This window comes from Leptodactylus fuscus, chromosome 2 (genome assembly GCF_031893055.1).
Source record: "Leptodactylus fuscus isolate aLepFus1 chromosome 2, aLepFus1.hap2, whole genome shotgun sequence".
In the NCBI taxonomy this organism is placed as follows: domain Eukaryota; kingdom Metazoa; phylum Chordata; class Amphibia; order Anura; family Leptodactylidae; genus Leptodactylus; species Leptodactylus fuscus.
Genome location: NC_134266.1, coordinates 131,149,572 through 131,172,456, shown reverse-complemented (window position 1 = coordinate 131,172,456; position 22,885 = coordinate 131,149,572). Strand labels below are relative to the sequence as shown.

The 22,885-nt window shown below is 42.3% G+C and overlaps 2 protein-coding genes across 2 annotated transcripts in view; both read right to left on the bottom strand.

Annotated features, from left to right (window-relative positions):
- Nucleotides 1-6,516: 6,516 nt before the first annotated feature.
- Nucleotides 6,517-14,790, bottom strand: LOC142193748 (uncharacterized). The gene is made up of 4 exons (XM_075262748.1): nucleotides 14,651-14,790; nucleotides 12,106-12,253; nucleotides 9,982-10,106; nucleotides 6,517-7,233 (listed from the first exon to the last, which is right to left on the bottom strand). Exons 1-4 carry the CDS (start codon nucleotides 14,753-14,755, stop codon nucleotides 6,547-6,549), a joined length of 1,065 nt encoding a protein of 354 aa, XP_075118849.1. The 5' UTR covers nucleotides 14,756-14,790; the 3' UTR covers nucleotides 6,517-6,546.
- Nucleotides 14,791-16,565: 1,775 nt separating this feature from the next.
- The window catches only part of IFNLR1 (interferon lambda receptor 1), a 38,156-nt gene continuing 31,836 nt past the window's right edge, over nucleotides 16,566-22,885 (bottom strand). Inside the window, exons 2-4 of the mRNA XM_075266404.1 lie at nucleotides 22,076-22,223; nucleotides 16,808-16,971; nucleotides 16,566-16,612 (exon numbers count right to left, since the gene is read on the bottom strand). Coding sequence (XP_075122505.1) covers nucleotides 16,566-16,612; nucleotides 16,808-16,971; nucleotides 22,076-22,223 — 359 coding nt within the window. The remainder of the gene's footprint in view (nucleotides 16,613-16,807; nucleotides 16,972-22,075; nucleotides 22,224-22,885) is intronic.

Genomic DNA, 22,885 nt, shown 5'->3' with positions numbered 1-22,885 from the left:
GGATAATGACTTTTGTGGGTATACACTGCTGTGTGGGCACAGAAAAGAAGGTGCACTATTTGGGTTTTGGAGCACAGTTTCAGACAGCTTGGTTTTTGGATGCCATGGCATTTTTGCAGAGTCCCTGGGTGCCAATGGTGGGGGAAACACAGAGACCCCTTTGATGTCACTATTATTGATGGTGACATCTAATGGCATATATGAGAGACAATTACATAATACAATTCTATTGCTATAAGCAATAGACGAAGCCTGCCTATGTGCAGGTGAAACGCGCGTCGGGCGTTTCCTTTCTTGTTGGTAGGTAAGATGGCAACACTGTATTGTTATACCACCTAGGAGAGATACTGGGTTCCTGGCTTTGTCGCACTGCTGTTAATGGTTAGGTGCATCCTGCACCATACATTATTATATATTGTTGTTCTTATCCAGGACCATTCCTACTTCATGTAACTGTTATTGGCCATCTGTTTTCTACCTACTACTGGCTAGTTGGTACTATGTAGTTTTGTCTACCCCCACTTGCTTATAGCAACAGAATTGTATTATGTAATTGTCTCTCATATATGTCATGTGATTCTACTGTTTAAGTAGGTATTAATAAAATTTATTCCCCATACGTCCAACACAGCAGCACAACAGATGGGGTATTCCTGCCCCTGCGTGCAATCAGGACAGGTGGAACTTTTACTCAATCAAAGAACCTCCCCTATAAGAGGTCACCAGACCTCCCCCTCCTCGTGTTTTTTTCTGTCCTGCGGACAGGGACAGGTGGTGAGGAGGCCTGTGGCCTCCTCCGGGATCTGAAGAAGGTGGCTGTTAGCTCCTTCTTCTTTCCCTTTCTTTCCTTCTCTTTCTTTCCTTCTGAGAGAAAGATTTAGGTTTTGTCTTACCTGCTTTGCAGGATGTCTGATGGTTCAGCTGTGCACAGCTCATTCACTGCCCAATAAGGTAAGCTGAGTCCTAGCTTTCCTCTGTGTTTTCTGAAAACTAAAAGCACTGATACTTTTTGCTATGGGCACTCTATTATGTCGATTGTATGTCTATTGCAATGGCCTGTATGTACCTGTCTGTGTTACAGTCAGGCATGGAATTTTTGTGGGAGCCTTGCTTCCCTTCATGCTTAGTGCATAGTGTAGCACTTATGTCTATTGCAATAGCCTGTCTGTGTTACAGTCTGGCATGGAATTTGTGTGGGAGCCTTGCTTCCCTTCATGCTTAGTGCATAGTGTGAGCACTCATTTCTATTGCAATGGCCTGTCTGTGTTACAGTCAGGCATGGAATTTGGGTGGAGCCTTTGCTCCATTCATGCATAGTGCATAGTGTAGCACTTATGTCTATTGCAGTGGTGTGTATGTACCTGTCTGTGTTACAGGCAGGCATGGAATTTGTGCGGGAGCCTTGCTTCCCTTCATGCTTGGTGCATAGTGTGAGCACTCATTTCTATTGCAATGGCCTGTCTGTGTTACAGTCAGGCATGGAATTTGGGTGGAGCCTTTGCTCCCTTCATGCTTAGTGCATAGTGTGAGCACTTATGTCTATTACTGTGGCCTGTAGGTGCCTGGCTGTGTTACAGTTCACAGGCATGGAATTTGTGTGTCAGCTTCTGCTCCCTTTATGCTTATGCATAGTTGTGCATGTCTATTGCGATGCCCTGTGCGATTGTTATGGCTTTACCGCACCTATCTGGCCGGGTCTTCCCGCTGCCCTAAAGCGCAGCTAATGGGAACTGCAGCCTATGAGATGGCAGTGAGTTATCCAGCAACTCCCACAGCTCTGGTGAGGTAAGCTAAGGTGCACCAAGACTACTTTTGTGAGTGAACAAGTCCCTTTAAAAAAAAAAAAATAAATAAAAAAAAAAAAAAAAAAAAGGGGAGTTTTTTTCGTGTTGCTGTCTGTAAGGAAACAGACTTTTATGTTAAGTGCAGCGGGTCTAGAGTTCTATACTGTTCGTACTCTACCCGAAGGCTAGATCTGCCTTCTCCATCTGTGCCATCTGCCTGTGGGCTGCCTGACTAACGCCTACTGTGTCGGCGTCACTACAAATTTGATCATTGGGGTCGTCCCCCAAGAGTCGATATGGCTGTCTCTAAATTATCGAGGCGCACGTTAGTGCCATCAGAAGATGGCTCAAATCTCCAGGAGGCGATATACAGGCGTGCAGAGGGTTCCCTGCACCGAATTTATACTGCAGCATCTGCGCAGGCCTCCGTGGGAGTTCAACAGGAGAAGTCGTTCAGTTCCTGCGAGGTAATAGATCTACTCTGTGTAGAGATATCTATACAGGTGTTCCCTGTGATGATCTTCTGGCGTTCCTATCCTCCACCTCCGTAGCAGCGGATTATTTGGCAGAAGCAGGTTTGTATCAAGTGAAGATTGCGGCGAAGGCTATCTCATTAGCCACGGCCGCAAAACGCCCCCTGTGGATGAAGCCCTGGAGGGCAGATAGTACTTCCAAATACAACTTGTGCGCACTTCCGTTTGAGCCGGGCAGGCTCTTTTGGAAAGAGCTGGATACCATTATGGAGGTATAAATTGACACACCATCCGAGAGCCTGAGAAGGAGAAACTACCTTCTGACGTCTACTCCCCCCTCCCCTTGTATCCGCTTTGCCAGTGGAAGGTCGACTTTCCCACTTCTCGGCGGCATGGAGCCATCACATTCAGGACCCATGGGGCCTCCAGCTCGTGTATTCGAGCTACAAAATAAAGTTCACATCTCACCCACCCGACAAATTTGTGTAAACCCGCGTTTTGTGTTCAAAAGCAGATCCTTCTGGAGAACGCTGTTCAGGGATACCTGGACAAAGGCGCTCTAGAGCCAGTGCCTGGCAGAGCAATCGACCGGATTTTACTCTCCAGTGTTTTTGGGACCCAAAACATCGGGAGTCAGAGAATGGTGGTCGATTTAAGATTTCTCAACCAATACGTCCTCAAGACCCGTTTCCGGAAGGGAACTATCAGGTCAGTGACACCTTTTCTGCACCGAGGAGACAGGTTTGTCACCCTAGATTTAAGGGACGCATATTTACACGTCCCGATATTTCCGCCACACAGAAGGTTCTTGAGGATCGGGGTTGTGCTGAACGGTACTCTGTGTCATCTGCAGTTCACAGCTCTTCCGTTCGGAATATCCTCGCCCCCCCCCCCACACCTTTACAAAGGTCGTGGCCCCGGTCGTTGCAGCTCTTCGGCTCCAAGGTATATTCATCATACCGTACCTAGACGATTGGCTGTTAAAGGCCCACTCAACAGAGGTTCTCGCGGCCCACCTAAGGATCACTATCGCCTTCCTAGAAGAGTTAGGCGGGCTGATCAATGGTCAAAACTCGGCAGTCGTCCCCACCACCAGAATCCAGTTCTTGGGTTCATTGTGGACTCTCAGAGGATGGAGATATCTCTCCCTCACAGTCAGAAGGAGTAGATTTGTCGGGCGTTGCAACATCTGGCGGATACGCGGGAGGTTCGGGTAAGAACCTCAATGAAGGTCCTAGGTTTAATGTCAGCAGCTGCAGATGCAGTTCCATGGGCACTAGAGCATATGCGTCCACTACAGAGCGAGATCCTCAAGGTTTGGAGCCGCAGCCCCTCAGGGCTGAAGAAGCCTATCCAGTTGTCCATCAGTACCCGTCGATCACTGCAATGGTGGTCCCTATTGAAGGACGGGATGTCCACGGTCCAGCCCGACTGGACCCTGTTGACAACGGATGCCTCCTTCCATGGCTGGGGAGCGCATCGGGGGGAGACCCTGGCACAAGGGACATGGAGCCGACTGGAGACTGCTCAGTCATCGAATTGGCGCGAGTCTGCGCAGTGTATTGAACCCTGCTATACTTCACCCAGGATCTACGCGGCAAGGCGGTCAGAGTCAGGACGGACAACGTCACGGTGGTCCTCTACCTGAACAAGCAGGGAGGGATGAGGTCCCCTCCCTCATCAAGCTAACAGATCAGATTTTTTTCCTGGGCTGAGGAAAATCTAAGCCACCTCAGTGCGGTGCACATAAGGGGACATCTGAATGTGCTGGCAGACCAGCTCAGCAGGGGAGAAGCAGTGTCGGGCGAGTGGTCCCTCAACCAGGAGGTCTTTCGTCAGTTGACTCGGATGAGGGGTCTCCCCGAGGTGGATCTGATGGCCACCCAGTACAATGCCAAGGTGGAGAGGGTCTGTTCCCTCTACCAGGAGGACAACCCCTTGGCAGTAGATGCCCTATCAATACCTTGGAGGTTCAGGCTGGCATACATCTTCCCTCCACTTCCCATAGTTTCGAAGGTATTGGCCAAGATCAGTCAAGACCAGGTATGGGTGATTGCCATCATACCGTTCTGGCCAAAAAGGGCATGATTTACCCACCTCATACAGATGAGTCGAGGGAATTACTGGAGGCTTCCACTTCTTCACAACCTGGTAACCCGAAACAAGTGGCTATGCCAGGACCTGAAGAGGTTCAACCTGACAGCCTGGAGGTTGACCGCACCCTATACGGACATGGGGGATTGTCACAGGCCATGCGGACAACACTGGCCTGCTCAAGGGCAGATTCTATGAATAGAAGCTACATGAGGATTGGCAGAATTTACCAGCAATGGTGCACAGAGAATCAACGTGCAATACCAGTTATGGAGACGGTATTGGAGTTTTGGTAAAGCGGGCTGGAGAAAGCCCTCACCCCGGTGACATTAAAAGTGCATGTAGCTGCCCTTTCAGCCGTATTAGGGATAAGATTGTCTCAAGATTCGTTGGTAAGTTAATCCTTAAGAGGGGCCGGTGGCTCCGACCCGCAATCCAAGTCCTAATCCCCCAATGGGATTTAGCTATGGTACTGCAGGGGCTCTGTGGGCCCCCCTTTGAACCACTACAAGACATAGGACTAAGGTTCCTCTTCTGCAAAGTGGAATTCCTCTTAGCCGTCACATCAGCTAAGCGTACTGGAGAACTGCAGGCTTTAGCAGCCTCTGAGCCGTATTTACTATTCTTCCAGACAGGGTACAATTAAGATATCTCCCGGGATTTATTCCAAAAAGTCCCGTCGACCCAGAAAACCTTTCTGGTAAGTCTTTTCAGAAAATACAAGGGGTGTAGAGCCTTGAAGGCAACATTGGCGAGATGGATCACCATCTCTCAAGCATTCAGTACTCAGGGCCTACTTCCGCCTGAGTTTTAAGGGCACATTCTAGTTGTGCAGTTGCCACGACATGTGGGGAGAGATATTCCATCTCCCTGGACCAGATTTGTGCGGCAGCGACCTGGAGTTCTCACTTAACTTTTGTGAGACATGATAGGTTGGACGATTTTAGCGCGGAGGCGGCTGCCTTCGGTCGCTCGGTATTGACATCAGTTTGTCAGGAAGGCCCACCCTAGGGGGGGATTTCTTGCTACCTCCCCATCTGTTGTGCTGCTGTGTTGGATGTATGGGGAATGGAGGATTATGTAGATAATCTGTTTTCCCATAGTCCAAACAGCAGCACAAAGCTCCCTCCCTGTATGTTTGGCTTGTTAATTTTCTGAAGGGTTTGGAAATCTCTACTTTAGAACTAACACGAGGAGAGGGAGGTCTGGTGACCTCTTATAGGGGAGGTTCTTTGATTGAGTAAAAGTTCCACCTGTCCTGATTGCACGCAGGGGCAGGAATACCCCATCTGTTGTGCTGCTGTTTGGACTATGGGAAAACAGATTATCTACATAATCCTCCATTATGTTTTATTAATCAATTGTGTGGTAGTTTTGTACTGTTGGACATGATTGTATACCCACACATAAGTTTACATTTTTGCCTCTTTTATGTGTTATGGTGACATCTAATGGGTTAAATGTTTGTGAACAGTGTTTTCACCACTGGCATCAGTTACAGGAGGATGTCAGCTGTGATACACACAAAAAACAGACTACATAACTACATACAAACCCTGTTTAGTATGATCCATTAGTCTTAGGGTCCATTCACATGGAGGAAAATGGTGAGGAATTTGGTGTGAAATTTCAGTGATGAAAAAAAAAAAGCCTCCTATTGACTTCTGGTAGCAGAAAAAGGAACCCATTGAAGTCAATGGGAGGCTTTTTTTTCAGCATACAAATTCCGCACCAAATTCCTCACCATTTTCCTCCCTGTGGACGAATCCTTATTTCTACCAATTAATCTGGCGTGTTAGCAAAAGTAGTGGACAAATCAATGTCAATTTGGCTGCATGACAAGACGACATCTTTTTTGTAGTCTGTTACCAAGTAAACACTTTATAAACTAAACTAATTTTTGATGAATTGGAGAAATACATTTTATAGGCAATAAATACAACAATCCTTCAATGCATATGATATAAGGTTCACATTTAATATAATGTGATATATACTCACACACACACTTGTATACACTGTATATAAGCCATTAAAATCTATATTAGTCTTTATCTGCCATAAATAGGTCTAATTTCTGCATATTTATTAATTTCTTATATACTCACACACACACTTGTATACACTGTATATAAGCCATTAAAATCTATATTAGTTTTTATCTGCCATAAATAGGTCTAATTTCTGCATATTTATTAATTTCTTGCCATGCAAGTCCTCTGTGTATATCCAGAATTCCAGTCTTTACATGTTTCTTCTTCTTGTAAAGTATGACTGTGATCAGACATTTTATAGTCTGTACTTAATGAATCCAAGCTCTCGTCAGAGTCTGTGAAGTACTGGTTATCAGATTCTCCATCTGCAATGTCTATATGTGTATTATTGTCCCCTATACAAAGGGTATCAATAGGAATATTCACTAATAAATTAGGTCCCAGCATGGGGTTACTGTCAAGTAGGTGAGTTACAGAAATGGATGTAGAGGAACACATTTGAAGATTCTCTGAGATATCTATGTTGCTTTCTTCAAGACAATTATTGGTATGGTCATTCATTGATTTGAGTAGCATGTCTGAATCGGATCCGGATATATTTGGGCAGGTACAGCCTGAAGAAGATTGATCACTGCTGGAGTTGAAAGCCGATCCTTTAGAAGAATAGGACTCCTGATTGTGAGAACCTGAAGCTTGCATAGCAGGGCGCACCATGTATCCACGGCCACTTACTGGGTAGATATTGCTACCACCATATTTAGTAGGAAGCAGGGAGTCTCTTGTTGAATCTTGTTCTGCTATGTTGTAAATGGTAACTGAATCATAGATATTTGAGTAAGGTTCTGGCAAACAATGATCCTTCTGGCAATACTTGTTGTTTGGAAAATCCTTGAAAGAAAAAAAAAAAAAGAGATTACAATGAAATACAGAAATATAGTCAGGATTTGATTTACGTTTCCTGAATGCATAAATTTGCTCAAGAAATGCTACTGTGTAGGGCTGGTGGTTATAGGTGCGAGATGGGGGCGGGTGGATTTTGGGGGTTGGTGGTGTCTTGGGGTTCAGACGTAAGGAAATATTATTCCTCTGAAAGTAGTTGAGACTTGGGATAAACTTCTAGCAGATGTAGTTGGGAAATCTGCAGAAAGTGAATTCAAGCATGCCTGGAATAAATATATGTATATCCTAAGATTAAAAACTGCATGAACCATGTGTTCTTTTTTCATGTCAATCTTCTATATTTCTATGCATGATGTATAAATTTAATATACTAGTATATTACAAACCATACAATAAGTAATATCACATTGCAGTCATAATACACATTAGCATGAGGCCCCATGGTTAGCACTGCTGCCTTGTCGCACTGAGGTCCTAAGGTCAATTCCAGTTTCTACCACACTCCAAAAACATATCCATTAGTAAACTGGCTTTCTATGGTGTGCTCTATAGCGTGTGTTTGATAGGAAATATAGGGGCTGCATAGGAAATAAATAGATTGTGGAAACATTTCATTGCTCAATGCCTGTGTGTACATGTAACAAAGTTAGTTTGAACTTTCAATTTTATTTTTTTTTTACGTAAAAAAAAAAGACAGTACAAACTGCTGAAAAAAACCCCACCACTATTGGGTATGCAGCTATGGTATATGGGGGAAGAGGAAAATTACAACCTTTTTATTTTTAAGGCTAGGGTTACATGACTATACATTGTTTTCTGAAAATTATGGTGAGATTGCATTAAAATTATTTTCATGCTGAATACATTAATGGATCAAACATTGGTGGCAAGAACATGATTTTATTGCAACTCTCAATCAATGCTAGAACTACATGAAACTTATTTAGCAGATTTCCCCGTTTTAGGCCGGACGGAAACGACGTGGGAAAAAATCACGGCATTTTACAGTATGTGCAAAGTGGATATGGGATTCTAGCGAATCCCATATCCACTTTGCGGTAAAAACCGGCACGGAAATAGCAGCATGTCAATATATCTACGAAAACGCCGGCAGTTTCCCCATAGGTGTAACAAAGCCATAAACTTTCTGTTTAAAGTGATACAGGAAGATCCGCGCTGCGTTGCTGCTTTTTTGCTGTGGAAAGTACCCTGGGGTCTTAGCTTTAGGCTAAGGCCCTAAGTTGCGGAAACACAGCTTTTTTGTTGTAAATTTTGCTGCGGATTTATGAGGCAAAGTCAGGAGTGGATTGCGCAGAAGGTAGAAGTATGAGGAACTTCCTATAAAGTTCCCATTCCTTTTCTAGCCTTTCCTAGGTTTGGCACAAAATCTGCAACAAAAGAAGCCTTTGGGTCCATTCACACGGAGGGAAATGGTGAGGAATTTCAGCGCTGAAATGCCACACCAAATTCCGCACCATTTTCCTCCGTGTGAATGTACCCTAAGGCTGCATTCACACTGAGTAACGCTGGCGTTTTTTGTGCTTATTTTTGCACATAGCGCCGCGTTAACGCTGCGTTTGCGCCGCGCTATTTTGCGGTCACGTTGCACAGCGCAAACGCGGCGTATACGTGGCGTTAATGCGGCGCTATGTGCAAAAATAAGCACAAAAAACGCCAGCGTTACTCAGTGTGAATGCAGTCTTAGGCTAATACTTTAGGTTGCAGAAGTTCAGCTTTTTTGTTGCAGATTTTGCTGCGTTTTTTTAAGCCAATGTCAGCAGTGGCTTAAAAAGGAATAGGAAATACATAGGAAGCTCATAGACATTTCTCTTCTGTTTAATGCGCTCCTGACTGACTCAAAAAACAGTAGCAAAATCTGCAACAAAAAAATTGTGTTTCTGCAACGTGGGGTTTTATCCTTATGCATGGTCCTTTGGATTTGTGAAGTGCTGAAGAAAACATTTGTTAGGTCAAAGTCTTAAGCAACCTCTAGTAGGCACACAAACATCTCAGAAGATGTCTCATTGATATTTGCATGTAATAATCTGGCCCTAGAAATAGATTTATGCTGTCGCAAATTAAAATCTTGACAAATATTCTGGGCCAAATAATTTCTTAATTTAGCAGTATAAAATCTGTTTTTCTGATACAGGGATCCAAATGCCAAGCAAAGATATATGAACCTATTACATAAATTGATTATTGGGCCAGTTATTGGGAACATACATAGCTATAAACACTCATTTCCAATAACTGGCCTGTATAATGGGCCATTCACACGGAAGTTAATGGTGAGAAATTTGGTGTGGAATTTCAGCGCTGACAAAAAAGCCTCCCATTGACTTCAATGGGTTCCTTTTTCTGCTAGCGGAAAAAAAAAGATAGCGGAGTCCATTGAAATCAATTGGAGGATTTTTTTTCAGCATGGAAAACAAAAGGCGTCATTTTCCTCCGTGTGAATGGACCCTAAGGGTACTGCCACATGCAGTGGCTTCCGATGAGGTGCCGGTGACTTAACAATATGAGACACTTATCGATTATTGGCTGCTACTTGTTACTAGCTGTGTGTCTTGCTGATTATTGATTGGACAGTAACATGTACCAGCCAACAGACAACGGCTGAAATGGGAAAAAAAAACATTATAAGATATAAAATAATTCAGGCACCAGATCTAACTGAACAGAAAAATTGTACTTTCCATTTAAAATATTGCACAAACATGTTGTAAAACTTACCAAAGCTTCGGGTATTTTTGATTTCACTGGTGATATATACAAGATTAGAAGAATGATAAAAGCAATTGTGCCAGAGATTAGAGAAGCTGGTAGAACCGCAGATAATACAGTGTGATATTGTCCATCTAAAAAGAAAAGACCATATTTTACACAATGGAAAACATTAGAAAAACTAAAAAGCATGGAACTAGATGAAAATCAAAGGGGTTGGCCAGGAAGTGTGTTGGGTCCGGGCGAGGTATAAAAATTAAAAAAAAAAAAAAAAAAGCAGTAGACCTGCACCCCACATGGCACATGTTGCACTTAAGATATTGAAATCAATGGGTAAAAAAGCCTCCCATTGAGTTCAATGTGTAGCACGCGTAAGACGGAACCCATTGAACTCAATGGAATTCAGTTTTACAGTTTTACTGCTTCTTTACATGGGTTTTGTGGCAAAAACAGAGCCACAGAACTCCATGTGAATGCCCCCTAATAACAGCTATGATCAATGCAGACTCTGCAGGTTAATTTCAGGTGTTGTTAAAGAGTTCACTACACATTAGGTTCACACTAGTGTTTGGGTTTCAGTCCTCTGACCGAAAACTCCAAGGCCCTGTCTGCTTAAGAAGTGGTTACATGTGCAAACCCGCAGACTCCATAGACTATAGTATTGTCTGCCAGCTTTCCCCCGGCTTTATACTGAAATCAGCGAAGAGACACGTCCTCCTTGCAAGACTTTTCTCTCTGCCGTTTTAGGCAGATTCTGCAGCGCAGTCTCCTATGGAGACCCGACACAAGTGTGAATCCAAACTTTGACCTTGATCCATATAGAAAATGTATTACAATGTCAGCTATGCATACTCAAACATGTATAATAGTAATTTCACCTATTTTTTTTAATATTCACTTTGCCAAAAATATGTGCTTTAGTATTTAGTAGCATACTAAGCCACATTCATTCTGTTATCTCTTTCATCATAAAACTGCCGCATTTTCAGGTTAAGGCTAGCGCCACATGGCAAATTTTTGTGACGCAGTAGAAATTGCGAGACAAAAAAAAAATGTCTATGTTGTTGCATACAACATTGTTGCGATTGCAACACGATAGTCAAACACAAGGCAAACATGCTCCATCTTCTCTCAGTGTCGCATGCAGCATAGACATCAAGTGTGTTACATGTGACAGCGAATTTCTCATGACTAAAATAGTTAGACCTTGTATGTGTTTTTCTGCTTATCTTGGTTTTATAAACTGGGCCTTCCGAGTCACTCACAGTTTTGCAAGGTACACTGGAACGGTCACAGGGGCATCCACTGAACAAGACCTTCAACATGGAAGTTTGATCAGTTTTCAATCTCAAGTAGTATGTATTGCTATCCAGATCATTGCCTGTATTGTTTAGTTAATGTGAAGTTGTACAGCTGCAGAAAGTTCACTTTACTCTTAAAGAAAATACAGGCAATCGCACACGCATGTGAATCCAACAACATCACAGTGTGCTCCATCACATTGTATAAACATTTTACCACATTTTGTTGTGACATTTTAGTATAAATTTTAACATGTCACTGTGTAGCCCTATCCATATGAAATGTCAGTCTTAAGGCCAAGTTTAATGTACGGGGGACTTTTCTCTTTTCCGGCTTCAGTACAACAATGGGGGACACCTGATGGACTCCATTATGGACTCTGTTGATGTCCACGTGTAACCACTGTTTTGGAGGTGAGGCTTTCAGTCATTCGGATCCCCCTTGGCAAACCCAAACAATGGAGATCCCTGTGTAGCTCTGGATGTAGCCTTAGTAAATTCTCTCCTACGTATCGCATGAGATAAGCCATTCATTTCTTTCTCTGAAATGTAGTACCTGGTTTTATGATGACAATGTATAGTTATTATTTATTTCTTAATTGTATAGTGCCAACATATTCTGAAGTGCTTTACAGACATTGTCATAAAGAAAGTAAAAGAAATAAATGTATAAGGAATTTGTTGCAACTAAAAATTGACGCAACTTTTATGGTCACAATTTCAAACAGAATTAAGTTACATTTTGCTTAGTATATCATCTCTAATATCTGCTTAAGAATAATCTAATGTATTTCCATTCACTGGTATGTGCACATTTTTAGTATTTAAATACCATTTTGGGTAAAGTTGATGCAAACAGGATGGGAGAATTTGCTTTCTTTAGCTAGAAATTTTGTTTGGGCAGCAACACAATATTCTCCTTTGTATCCAAGAGTTTTACTCGTCATTGATGGATCATTCAGTTCTTGTTCAAGTAAAACCTGATTAAAAAAAAAAGGCATACCAAATGGAGTTCAATGTTCAAAGGGCAATTCCACCAACCAAACATATGAAATTTAGATTACACAATTTGCATCAGACAATATTTCAGTGAGAAACAGAGGCGCAGATAACATGGGGGCAGAGGATGCAGCTGCCCTGGGCCTACTGACTATGTGGGGCCCACCCTGAGGCCTCTAGTAACACATCCTTTATTTCTAACTACATTGGTGTCTGCAGACACTGATCTAGATAAAATGTATCCTGCAACTTAATAGTCTTATAAACTGCAAGCCAATACAAGCCTATGATTTACAAAACCCCGAGACTACAGACGGATGTCTGCTTCTCAGCACAGGCGGCGGTGTGACATTGCACCTCCTATGCTAAGATACAGATGTTCTGTGCGTGGACAGGGAGGCTATGGCTCCATTCATCAGGACTGCAAGCAGGGGAGTACAATTTCTTTTTTTTTTTTAGCGCAGTTGTGGGTACATTAATAGCATAAAGAGTGGTTAGAAGGAGGAAATATAACTATATGGGAAGATTCAAAAGGGGGCATTATGACATTAGGGGGGTCATTTATATAAGGGGCATTGTGAACATAAGGGGGTCATTTATATAAGGGTATTATGATGTATTATGAATACAAGGGGGATTTTATTTATATAAAGGATTATTAGAGAGCATCATTGATACTAAAAGCATTAGGAACATAAGGGGGTGGTCATCTATATAAGAGGTCATTAGAGGTGCAGTATTTATATCAGGGGCAGTGGCGTAACTACCGTGGTAGCAGCAGTAGCAGCTGCCACAGGGCCCGGGCCATTAGGGGGCCCGGTGACAGCCGCTACCGCTGCGGTTTTTTTAAAATAGGCTGTTACGGACCCTATTCACTTGCCGATCCTGGCTGGGCCGGGATCGGCAAGTGACACCGCAGGCCCCACAGGGGCTATCATTATACTCGGGGGTCTTTGCAGACCCCCGAGTATAATGACTGGCGGATCGGGAGAGGTAATAAACATAAAAAACTGTTACTTACCTCTCCGCGATCCTGCCAGGCCTCCGTCCTACTGTTGTCTGACGTCTCTGACGTCACATGAACCCGGCATGCTTTCCGGGTCATGTGACGTCCGACGTCATTAATGAAGGACGCGAGCGGTGGTCAGCACAGGAGGACAGCACAGCACAGGAGCCGGGGAACAGGTAAGAAGCAACAGTGGGGTTTTTTTTTTAAATGTTTTTATTCCCCAGGTCTCCGATTATTATACTCTGGGGTCTTTTCAGACCCCAGAGTATAATAATTGTTTATGGGTGTCCACAGAGGGACACTATTGGGGTTAATACTGTGTGCAGGGGCCACTATTGGGGTTAATACTGTGTGCAGGGGCCACTATTGGGGTTAATACTGTGTGCAGGGGCCACTATTGGGGTTAATACTGTGTGCAGGGGCCACTATTGGGGTTAATACTGTGTGCAGGGGCCAATAAGGGACATAATAGAGTGCGGAGGAGGGGGTTGGTCGAGGTCTTCGGCGTCAGTTGGGATGGGGGGGCCCCATGTCAAAAGTTCGCCACGGGGCCCCGCCATTCCTAGTTACGCCACTGATCAGGGGTAATCCAGGGCATAATATGAGGGTCAATTAATTTAAATAAATTGGCACTTGGCTTTATTAAGACTAAGACCCGAAGTAGCGGGCTACAGCAAGCAAGGCGCTGCAGGAAAAAATGCGATGGTATAGGTTTTGGAAATTGCAGTGTGTCTGCTGCAAGTATTTTTCTGCAACATGTGGATCGGATTTGCCAGAATGCCGGGGTTTTTTTCTGTGGTGTTTTCAGCACGTGGGATCCCTATCCCATCCCCACTTTGCAGTAAAATGTGTGCAGCGGATATGCTGTGATTTCCAAAACAGTTGCGGCTTTGGAAATTGCAGCATGTCAATTATACCTTTTTGTATATTATACCTGCTTTGTATTGAAGCAGAAAGTCCACAAAGGAAACCTTCGTAAACTTTCTGTGCAAAGTGTTGCAGCAAGAACTATGATGCATTGCAGTTTTTCCTGCAGCTCTTTTTTGCTGCAGGATGCCATGTGGGGGCTTAGCCTTATGTTCGCCTCCCCTTCCCTTCCCAGTGCTGAACCTCTAGCTACGCCTATGGCGTGAAGTGAAATATTGGACGGGCCATAGGTTCTTACCAGCAGACAAGGAAAAAAAGTAATAAAGAAAAACCCTCCCAGCCACAATTTGAACACCCACATGGCTGCAAGTAGCAGTTAAAGAAGGTCGACCAAGACTTCTGACACCTTGGACTTTAGTTAAGTCCACTCGTACATATGTTGATGTAGATATAATGTTCTATTTTAACATGTTATTGGTGCATTTCAATGTACTGTTGGTACCTCTTTTGGACTGTTTCCTTTAATCATGAAAAGATACTTCAAACTCATCTTAAAGACAATTTCTGGTACACAATATGGCTTCTTTGTAAAGGCTTCAATTATCATGGAACCATCTCCTTGAGTTATAGTTAGATTTGGAGGCTCTGGGTCCACTGTGAAGGCAAAAACAAATCTATAACATAATAAAAAGGAAAATGAGTCAGGCTGTTTTATCACCGAAACTACTGGACTAAGGGGTGTCAGTAAGTACACAGCACAATAACCTTCTTCTCCACGGGGTAACTAATTGACCATTAATGAAAAGAACATCTGGTCCTTCAAAGACCTTATTAGTTTAATCAAATATTTTGTACATAAATTAAAATAACAAATGGAAATATACATTGCTCAAAAAAATAAAGGGAACACTCAAATAACACATGGTAGATCTGAATGAATGAAATATTGAATACATTGAATACAGTCAGGCCAGTCGATAGCTTCAATGTCTTCATCTTGCAGGAACTGCTGACACACTCCAGTCACATGAGGTCTGGCACTGTCCTGCATTAGAAGGAACCCAGGGCCAACTGCACCAGCATATGGTCTCACAAGGGGTCTGAAGATCTTATCTCTGGCTACCTCTGGTGAGCACATGAATCGCTGTTACTGACCCACTGTCAAACCAGTCACGCTGAAGGATGTTGCAGGCAGCAGATTGCTCTCCACGGCTTCTCCAGATTCTGTAAAGTCTGTCACATTTGCTCAGTGTGAACCTGCTTTCATCTGTGAAGAGCACAGGGCACCAGTGGCACAGTTGGCAATCCTGGTGTTCTGTGTCAAATGCCAAGCGTTCTGTACGATGTTGGGCTGTGAGTACAATCCCCATCTGTGGATGTGGAGCCCTCATACCATCCTCATGGGGTCTGTTTCTAACCATTTGTGCAGACACATGCACATTTCTGGCCTGCTGGAAGGAATTTTGCAGGGCTCTGTCAGGGCTCCTCCTGTTCCTCCTTCCACAAAGGCAGAGGTAGTGGTCCTGCTTCTGAGTTGTTGCCCTCCTATGGCCCCCTCCATGTCTCCTGGTGTACTGGCCTGTCTCCTGGTAGCGCCTCCACCCTCTGGACACTACGCTGACAGACTGAGCTAACCTTCTTGCTACAGCTCACATTGATGTGCCATCCTGGATGAGCTGCATTACCTGAGTCACTTGTGTGGGTTGTAAAGTCCGTCTCATGTGTGAAAGCACAACCAACATTCAAAAGTGATCAACACATCTTCCAAAAAGCCTTGGTACTGAGATGTGGTCTGTGGTCCCTACCTGTAGAACCAATCCTCTATTAAGTGTGACTCAATAATTGTCAATAATTTTCATCTGTTGTCTCTCCCATTTGCACAACAGCATGTGAAATTGGTTGTCAGTGTTGCTTGGAGTTACATTGTGTTGCTTAATGTTGCCTTTATTTTTTTTGAGTAGTGTATATTTGAATACAAACACACAAAAATACATGCACATATAGGTTATCTAAGGGTCAGTTCACAAAGAGATTTTTGCAGGCGGATTTTGACACAGAATCCACCTCAAAATCCGCTTGTATTACAGGCCTCCCATTCATTTCATTGGGAGGCCCTCGCTTTTTTTTCCCACTGACAATTTTTTTTTCAACTAGTGGGAAAAAGAAGCGACATGCCCTATCTTGCTGCAGATTCCGCGGCTCAAGACTTCCTCCTGATTAGCCCCATTCATTCTGACGTGGCTAGCCGTGCTGAGAATTCATACGGCAGAAAAGGTTTCCGCCATGTGAACATATTTTAAGAGATGGCATTGTACATAAACCAAGAAATATTAATCAAAGGCATCAGCTAATTCATTAACTGCCTCACTGACCTACTTATGTGGACACTGGCTGACTTATTCTATATTATCTTCAAGCTACTTCTTGCTTTTCTGGAATCTGAACTTAATAATAGAATATCTCCCTGTAAATGAAGAGTGAAAAATTTCTCACAATCTTTTACAAACTTCCAGAATTTGCACCATATACTCTGAGTAAGCATCAAGCAGCCAATGGGAAAAGCGGATAAGTTCAATGAGCCAATGAGAAAACCACACAAGTGTACTCCATAAACTGAATAAAGATGATATACAGTATGGATACATTGATTACCGCATACCTGTAAATATGTATTCTACGTTCGGAATTTCCACCCATGAAGATATGGAAGGAGAAAGTATTCGCACCCTTATTGTGTGCTTAAAATATAAAGCGTTCATAAGCGCACAGGTAAACTCGCATTCCGTTATGGAGAGGTTTTCACATGCAGGGACCGTACTCCAGCTTAAACATAAAGAAACGTTTTGTCAGACATCAATTCACAGGTTAAATTGGATAATAAATGAGCTCTAGAAATGTATGACAGAATATATTCACAGAAATCTATCAGCGTACTGAGCATGTTTGTGCAATATACTGTAGTTATAGGATCTAGCAATTTTTACATCATTTGCTCACTTATAACATTAAGTCTCCCAAGTATTTCACAAACTGTTACTCCCCGTGCCCAGTTCCAGCAATGTGTTCATCCGACTGTCAAAATGACCAGCTGCATCTGTTAGCAAGACATCCAGATGTCTCATCTTCTGGTCCCCTCTTGAGAACAGAATTAAAGCGGCACTCCAGCTTTTTTTTGGCTAAGCAAAGTAGATATTAAATTACATTCAAAATATGGTATTGCTGATGCTGTCACCCATGGCGAGTACCTGGACTTAGAGCTATTCCTTTGTCTGCAAAACACTGCAAAACTGACACTAAACTGGAACTCCCTGCACATGAGACTGATGATGTCACCAGATACTATAAGCTACACTAACTGCTGCTGCAGGGACATGGTGACTTGACTGTGGGATGGGGAAACTATGTGAGAAATAGAGGAGGAACAGAGGGACATTTTGACAGAAGAGTTCACACAGCAACTCATGCTATATAAATAATAATAATAAAAAAAAGGATCATGTGACTTATTAAAAAAGATGATAAACAGTAGAGCTGAGCGAACACTATTCGAAACAGGACCCCAGATCAGCTCAGTGAGCTGTATATACAGTGTGCAGGAGGTAGGATTTCTCCTGTAACTGAGGTTAAATGTAGCAGCCCCAGTTATAGGAGAAATCAGCCTCAAGTACAAAAAAAATAAGTGATCAGATGTCCCCAAAGGTCTCTTATCACCTTACGGGGACACAATCTGGAAAAAAAATAAAATAAAAATATAATAAAAAAGTTTAAAAAAAAAAAGTAAATAAAATAATAATAAAAAAATAAATAAATAATACGCTAATACAACGCCGTTATTAAAGGTTATAGCCCCACCCCCGACGACACCATACAAAATAAAAATTACCGTAACGGAGAGGAAAAACTATATTATAAAGTTTTTCAGTGACACTTTGTGTTATTAAATAAAAAAAAAATTATAAATTGAAAACCAGACACAATTTCCCTCCTATTTTGTTTATATTTTCCTGGATATAAAAAAAAATAAAACACATTTGAAAATAAAAATAACATAAAAATAAAGCCCTATGTGTCCCCGAAAAAAGACACAAAAATTAGTTGACTAAGACATACGAGAACAATTTTACAGACCTAAAAACCGCACATACATAATAAACCTAAAATGTGTCTGGTCCTGGACCACAAATTGGCCCGGTACTGAAGTGGTTAAGAAAGGCTATTCTCCTACCTTTAGGGTTAGTTCTCACGTAAATAACGTGTGGCTTATTTTGGACCTTGCCAAGCTTTTTTTGGAGTTTTTTTTTTTGATTAAAAAAAAAAAAAAGCCAGGCTGTTTTCCCCTCCTGTAAAGTGAATGGGCTGAAAAAACTGCATCGTGTTTTTTTCCGCGCGTTTTTTTGCAAAAAAAAGCGCGTCACTTATTTTTTCAAAAAAAACTAGCCCTTAGAAGTCTTCTCCAAGCCGTTGTTGAGTAGAAATCCTGATTTTCTTTGATATTTAAATGATATGTAAATAATGCTGCGACAAAACTCTCCAGCTACGGCCTGTCTTCTTCTGGCACGCTTCCCCATGATGTTTTCTTCCATCGTATTCTTCTGGATTTAGAATTCACGCATGCGCACTCGGCTCTGTCATCGGGCAGAGCCGACTGCGCATGTCTGCGGCCATTTTCTTGTGGCTGCTTACACAGTACGCTCGGAGAGTCTCTCCAGAAGAAGATAGAAGCTGTCACTGGGACTCTGACAGAACTGGCCACAGAACGTGAAGGGAACGTAACTCAATAGAACAGTGTTGTAGTTCCTGGAACAGAAAGTGCCCAAAAATGTGCAAGGAAACATTAGTGAAGGAACTTTAGTGTTTAACAATAACTGTGGACCCTTCATTCTATGAAATGTAAGATTTATCATCCTGCATTTATAAGTTTGCACTGTCAAAAATGTAAACAGTCTTTTTAAATCTGACCCAATGTTTTCCTGTTTACTTAAAGAGGACCTTTCACCACCTCCAAGAAGTTCCGTTCTTTCCCCTGATTCTGTCACAGTTGAAATTTTTTATACCCCCATTGTTTGAGCAATCAATGCTTTTAGTTTTGGTGACTGATATGCTATTTATGCTCTGTACTTTAAGGAGGGTGGCGTCAGGAAGAAGTAGGCAAGGGGTGCGATTCTAAAATGTGACCCTGGCTGTCTCCAATTGGAGCTCTGAATCACACCGCTCTGATTGACACCACCCTTCTGACAGTACAGAGCTTAACTCCTTCCTGCCTGTGACATTTTTCGATTTTTGTCTTCGACTCCCCACCTTCCAAACCCCCATAACTTTTTTACTCTTCTGTTCTCAAAGCCATACTAGGGCTTAATGTTTGCAGGACAAGTTATTTTTTCTGAATGGTACCATTTCTTATTCTGTACAATGTACTGAGAAGCTGGAAAAAAATTCAAAATGTGGTGGAATTGGAGAAAGCAAAACGATCTGTTTGGTGTAAAAGCAACATAGCTCATCACCCTGAACACACCATCCTCACTGTCAAACATGGTGGTGGCAGCATCATGGTTTGGCCCTGCTTTTCTTCAGCAGGGACAGGGAAGATGGTTAAAATTGATGGGAAGATGGATGGAGCCCAATACAGGACCATTCTGGAAGAAAACCTGTTGGAGTCTGCAAAAGACCTGAGACTGGGACAGAGATTTATCTTCCAACAAGACAATGATCCAAAACATAAAGCAAAATCTACAATTGAATGGTTCACAAATAAACGTATCCAGGTGTTAGAATGGACAAGTCACAATCCAGACCTGAATCCAATCGAGAATCTGTGGATACAGCTGAAAACTGCTGTTCACAAACACTCTCCATCCAACCTCACTGAGCTCCAGCTGTTTTGCAAGGAAGAATGGGCAAGAATTTCAGTCTCTCGATGTGCAAAACTGAGAGAGACATACCCCAAGCGACTTGTAGCTGTAATGGCAGCACAAGGTGGCGCTACAGACTATTAAGGCAAGGGGGCGAATAATTTTGCACACCCCACTTTTCAGTTTTTTATTTGTTAAAAAAGTTTAAAATATCCAATAAATTTCGTTCCACTTCACAATTGTGTCCCACTTGTTGATTCTTCCCCAAAAAAATTTAAAAATTTGATATCTTTATGTTTGAAGCCTGAAATATGGCAAAAGGTTGAAAAGTTCAAGGGGGCCGAATAGTTTCGCAAGACACTATATATCTATAGCATCTTCCTTACTAGAGCTGTGCATGTAACCGGTGTCACCATTTTCCATTACTTGTGCAAGAGATTGTTGCTCACACTTATCAGGGATTTCTCTTATACACATTGGTACAACATAGATTTTTAGGAATGTAAGTCTACTAGTTAGTATTGCATAGTTCATTGAGCACTGTGTACACAGCAATGGGAAGGCAGGGATGCTAGTAAACTGATCCTGGCAGCCCTATTTCATGCACAATTTCATGCATCTTCTTAACACTGCTAGGACCTATATACACATCATTGCAGTGTTAAGCCTGGATGTGAAAATCAATTGCTACTTCCAATACCAACACCATGTGGGTGTTCATCTCCTGCCACAAAGGTATAATTTTTGTAATCTTGTTAAGCCTTTTCTTCACTTTTCTAACCAGGCACACTAAGACTAATTTGTCTTCAGAATAACACCAAACTATTGCACTTACAGATCCCCAAAGTTTATTTGGTGACCTACAGTTAAAGGGATTCTACCATTAAAACTTTTTTTTTTTTTTTTTTTTTTGAGGATAAGATGTCGGAATAGCCTTTAGAAAGGCTATTCATCTCTTACCTTTAGACGTGGTCTCCGCTGCGCTGTTCCTTAGAAATACCGGTTTTTACCGGTATGCAAATGAGTTCTCTCGCAGCGATGGGGGCGGGCCCCAGAGCTCAAACAGCAATGGGGGCGTCCCCACCGCTGCCAGAGAAGTGTCTCCAAGCGCCGCCTCCTTCTTCGTCCATAGAGTCATCTTCAATGTCTTCTTCCGGGTCACTGGAAAATGGCCGCTTGCACAGTATTGTTAGTAGCCATTTTCCCGTGGCCTGTGCGCCTGCTCTGCTCGAAGTTACGAGCCCCCGCCGGAAGAAGACATTGAAGATGACACTGCGCATGAACAAGGAGGCAGCGCTGGAGACACTTCTCTAACAGCGGTGGGGACGCCCCCATTGCTGTTTGAGCTCTGGGGCCCGCCCCCATCGCTGCGAGAGAACTCATTTGCATACCGGTAAAAACCAGTATTTCTAAGGAACAGCGCAGCGGAGACCACGTCTAAAGGTAAGAGCCTTTCTAAAGGCTATTCCGACGTCTTATCCACAAAAAAAAAAAGGTTTTAATGGTAGAATCCCCTTAAGCTTCTTGTTTTACACATTTTTTTGCCAAGGGCACCTACTGCTTAAGATTGTGTGTAGCCAGTTATGCCTAATACTTCCCCCTGTCTCCTCGTAGAATGTAAGCTCTTGCGAGCAGGGCCCTCACTCCTATTGTTTATTTCTTTATCACATTGTAATGTCTCATATTGTCCGTTTATATGTCCTCTGATTTGCGAAGTGCTACAGAATATGTTGTTGCTATACAAGTTATTATTATACTTACTGTGACTCATAAAAACTATGTTGAATTATGGTCTGATAAATTTGCCCTATATTTCCACTAAATTCACATTGTGAGTGGCAACTAGTGGCTGTAGTGCATATAGCAGTCTTCAAATTAAATGTTCCTGAAACGTCAATATTAATCAATTACTTAATAATCATATAATGATTTTGGTGTTATTACCAATATTATCTCTGCCTTAAGACTTTTTATTTTTTATTGCAGATAAGACAGTTACTTTGCAAATGATTGTTATCGTATACTAGAAAAAAAAAAAACTGATAAAAGAGTATTTAGAAGTTGTAATATAGAGGTACCTAAATAAGCTGACGTTAGTTTGAGAAGAGTAATCGCTGTACTGTACTTCGTAAGTTTCAGAAGGATATCCAGGAGGTGGAAGCCATGTAAGGAAGAGACTGAAGTTCCTAGATTCTATTTTCGCATTCTGTGGTTGATAGAGATACCCTAAAAATGCAAAAAAGAATATACATTATAGCAAAATATAAAAAACATGCATTTAAAACCAAAGGTGGAACTTGAGCCACGTGTGATGAAGGCGGCAGATCTAACACCTACGAGCATTACGCCACTAAGGACGTTCTGAATGAAAGTGCCAATTAGTCAGTAAGAAGGTTTATTATTAACCAATTGGGTTGTTCATTCCCCGGCCTCACTTCGGCGTTAGTGTCTGGACGTCCTCAGTGGCGTAATGCATAGAAGTGTTAGATTCGCCTCCTTCATCACAGGCCAAGCACTGCTGTGCCAGACAGATGTGGCAGTAAAGCTGCGCTATGAAGTAACATCCAGACATCCTTGGGGATGCCATGTGGGGTTGAACCTGCTCAGGTAGTGGTATGAAAGTAAAGATGTAGGAACTGGGTGCTTATTTATATTCAGGCATTTATTGAAAGATATCGGACATACAGAAAAATAGTCATATAACAGAGCAAGTATTCGATTGAAGTTGCACAAAATGCTAACATGTTGTGACAAAATGATACATCTATACAATAAGGAAAACATATGCCAAATGAAGGAGATACTACCAAAAAAATATACTATAAAATTACAAAATTTTATTTGGAAATAATAACATTCACAAAAAGACATGAAAACACAGGGGAAAA

Bases quoted from the DNA above. Each gene is read 5' to 3' on its own strand.
- LOC142193748 (XM_075262748.1), bottom strand. From the start codon at position 14,755: ATGATAATTGAAGCCTTTACAAAGAAGCCATATTGTGTACCAGAAATT. The intron at 12,254-14,650 runs GTACCAACAGTA...TTTTTTAATCAG, and splicing joins AAGGAAACAGTCCAAAAGAG to GTTTTACTTGAACAAGAACT. The intron at 10,107-12,105 runs GTATTTAAATAC...TTTTCTTTTTAG, and splicing joins CATCAACTTTACCCAAAATG to ATGGACAATATCACACTGTA.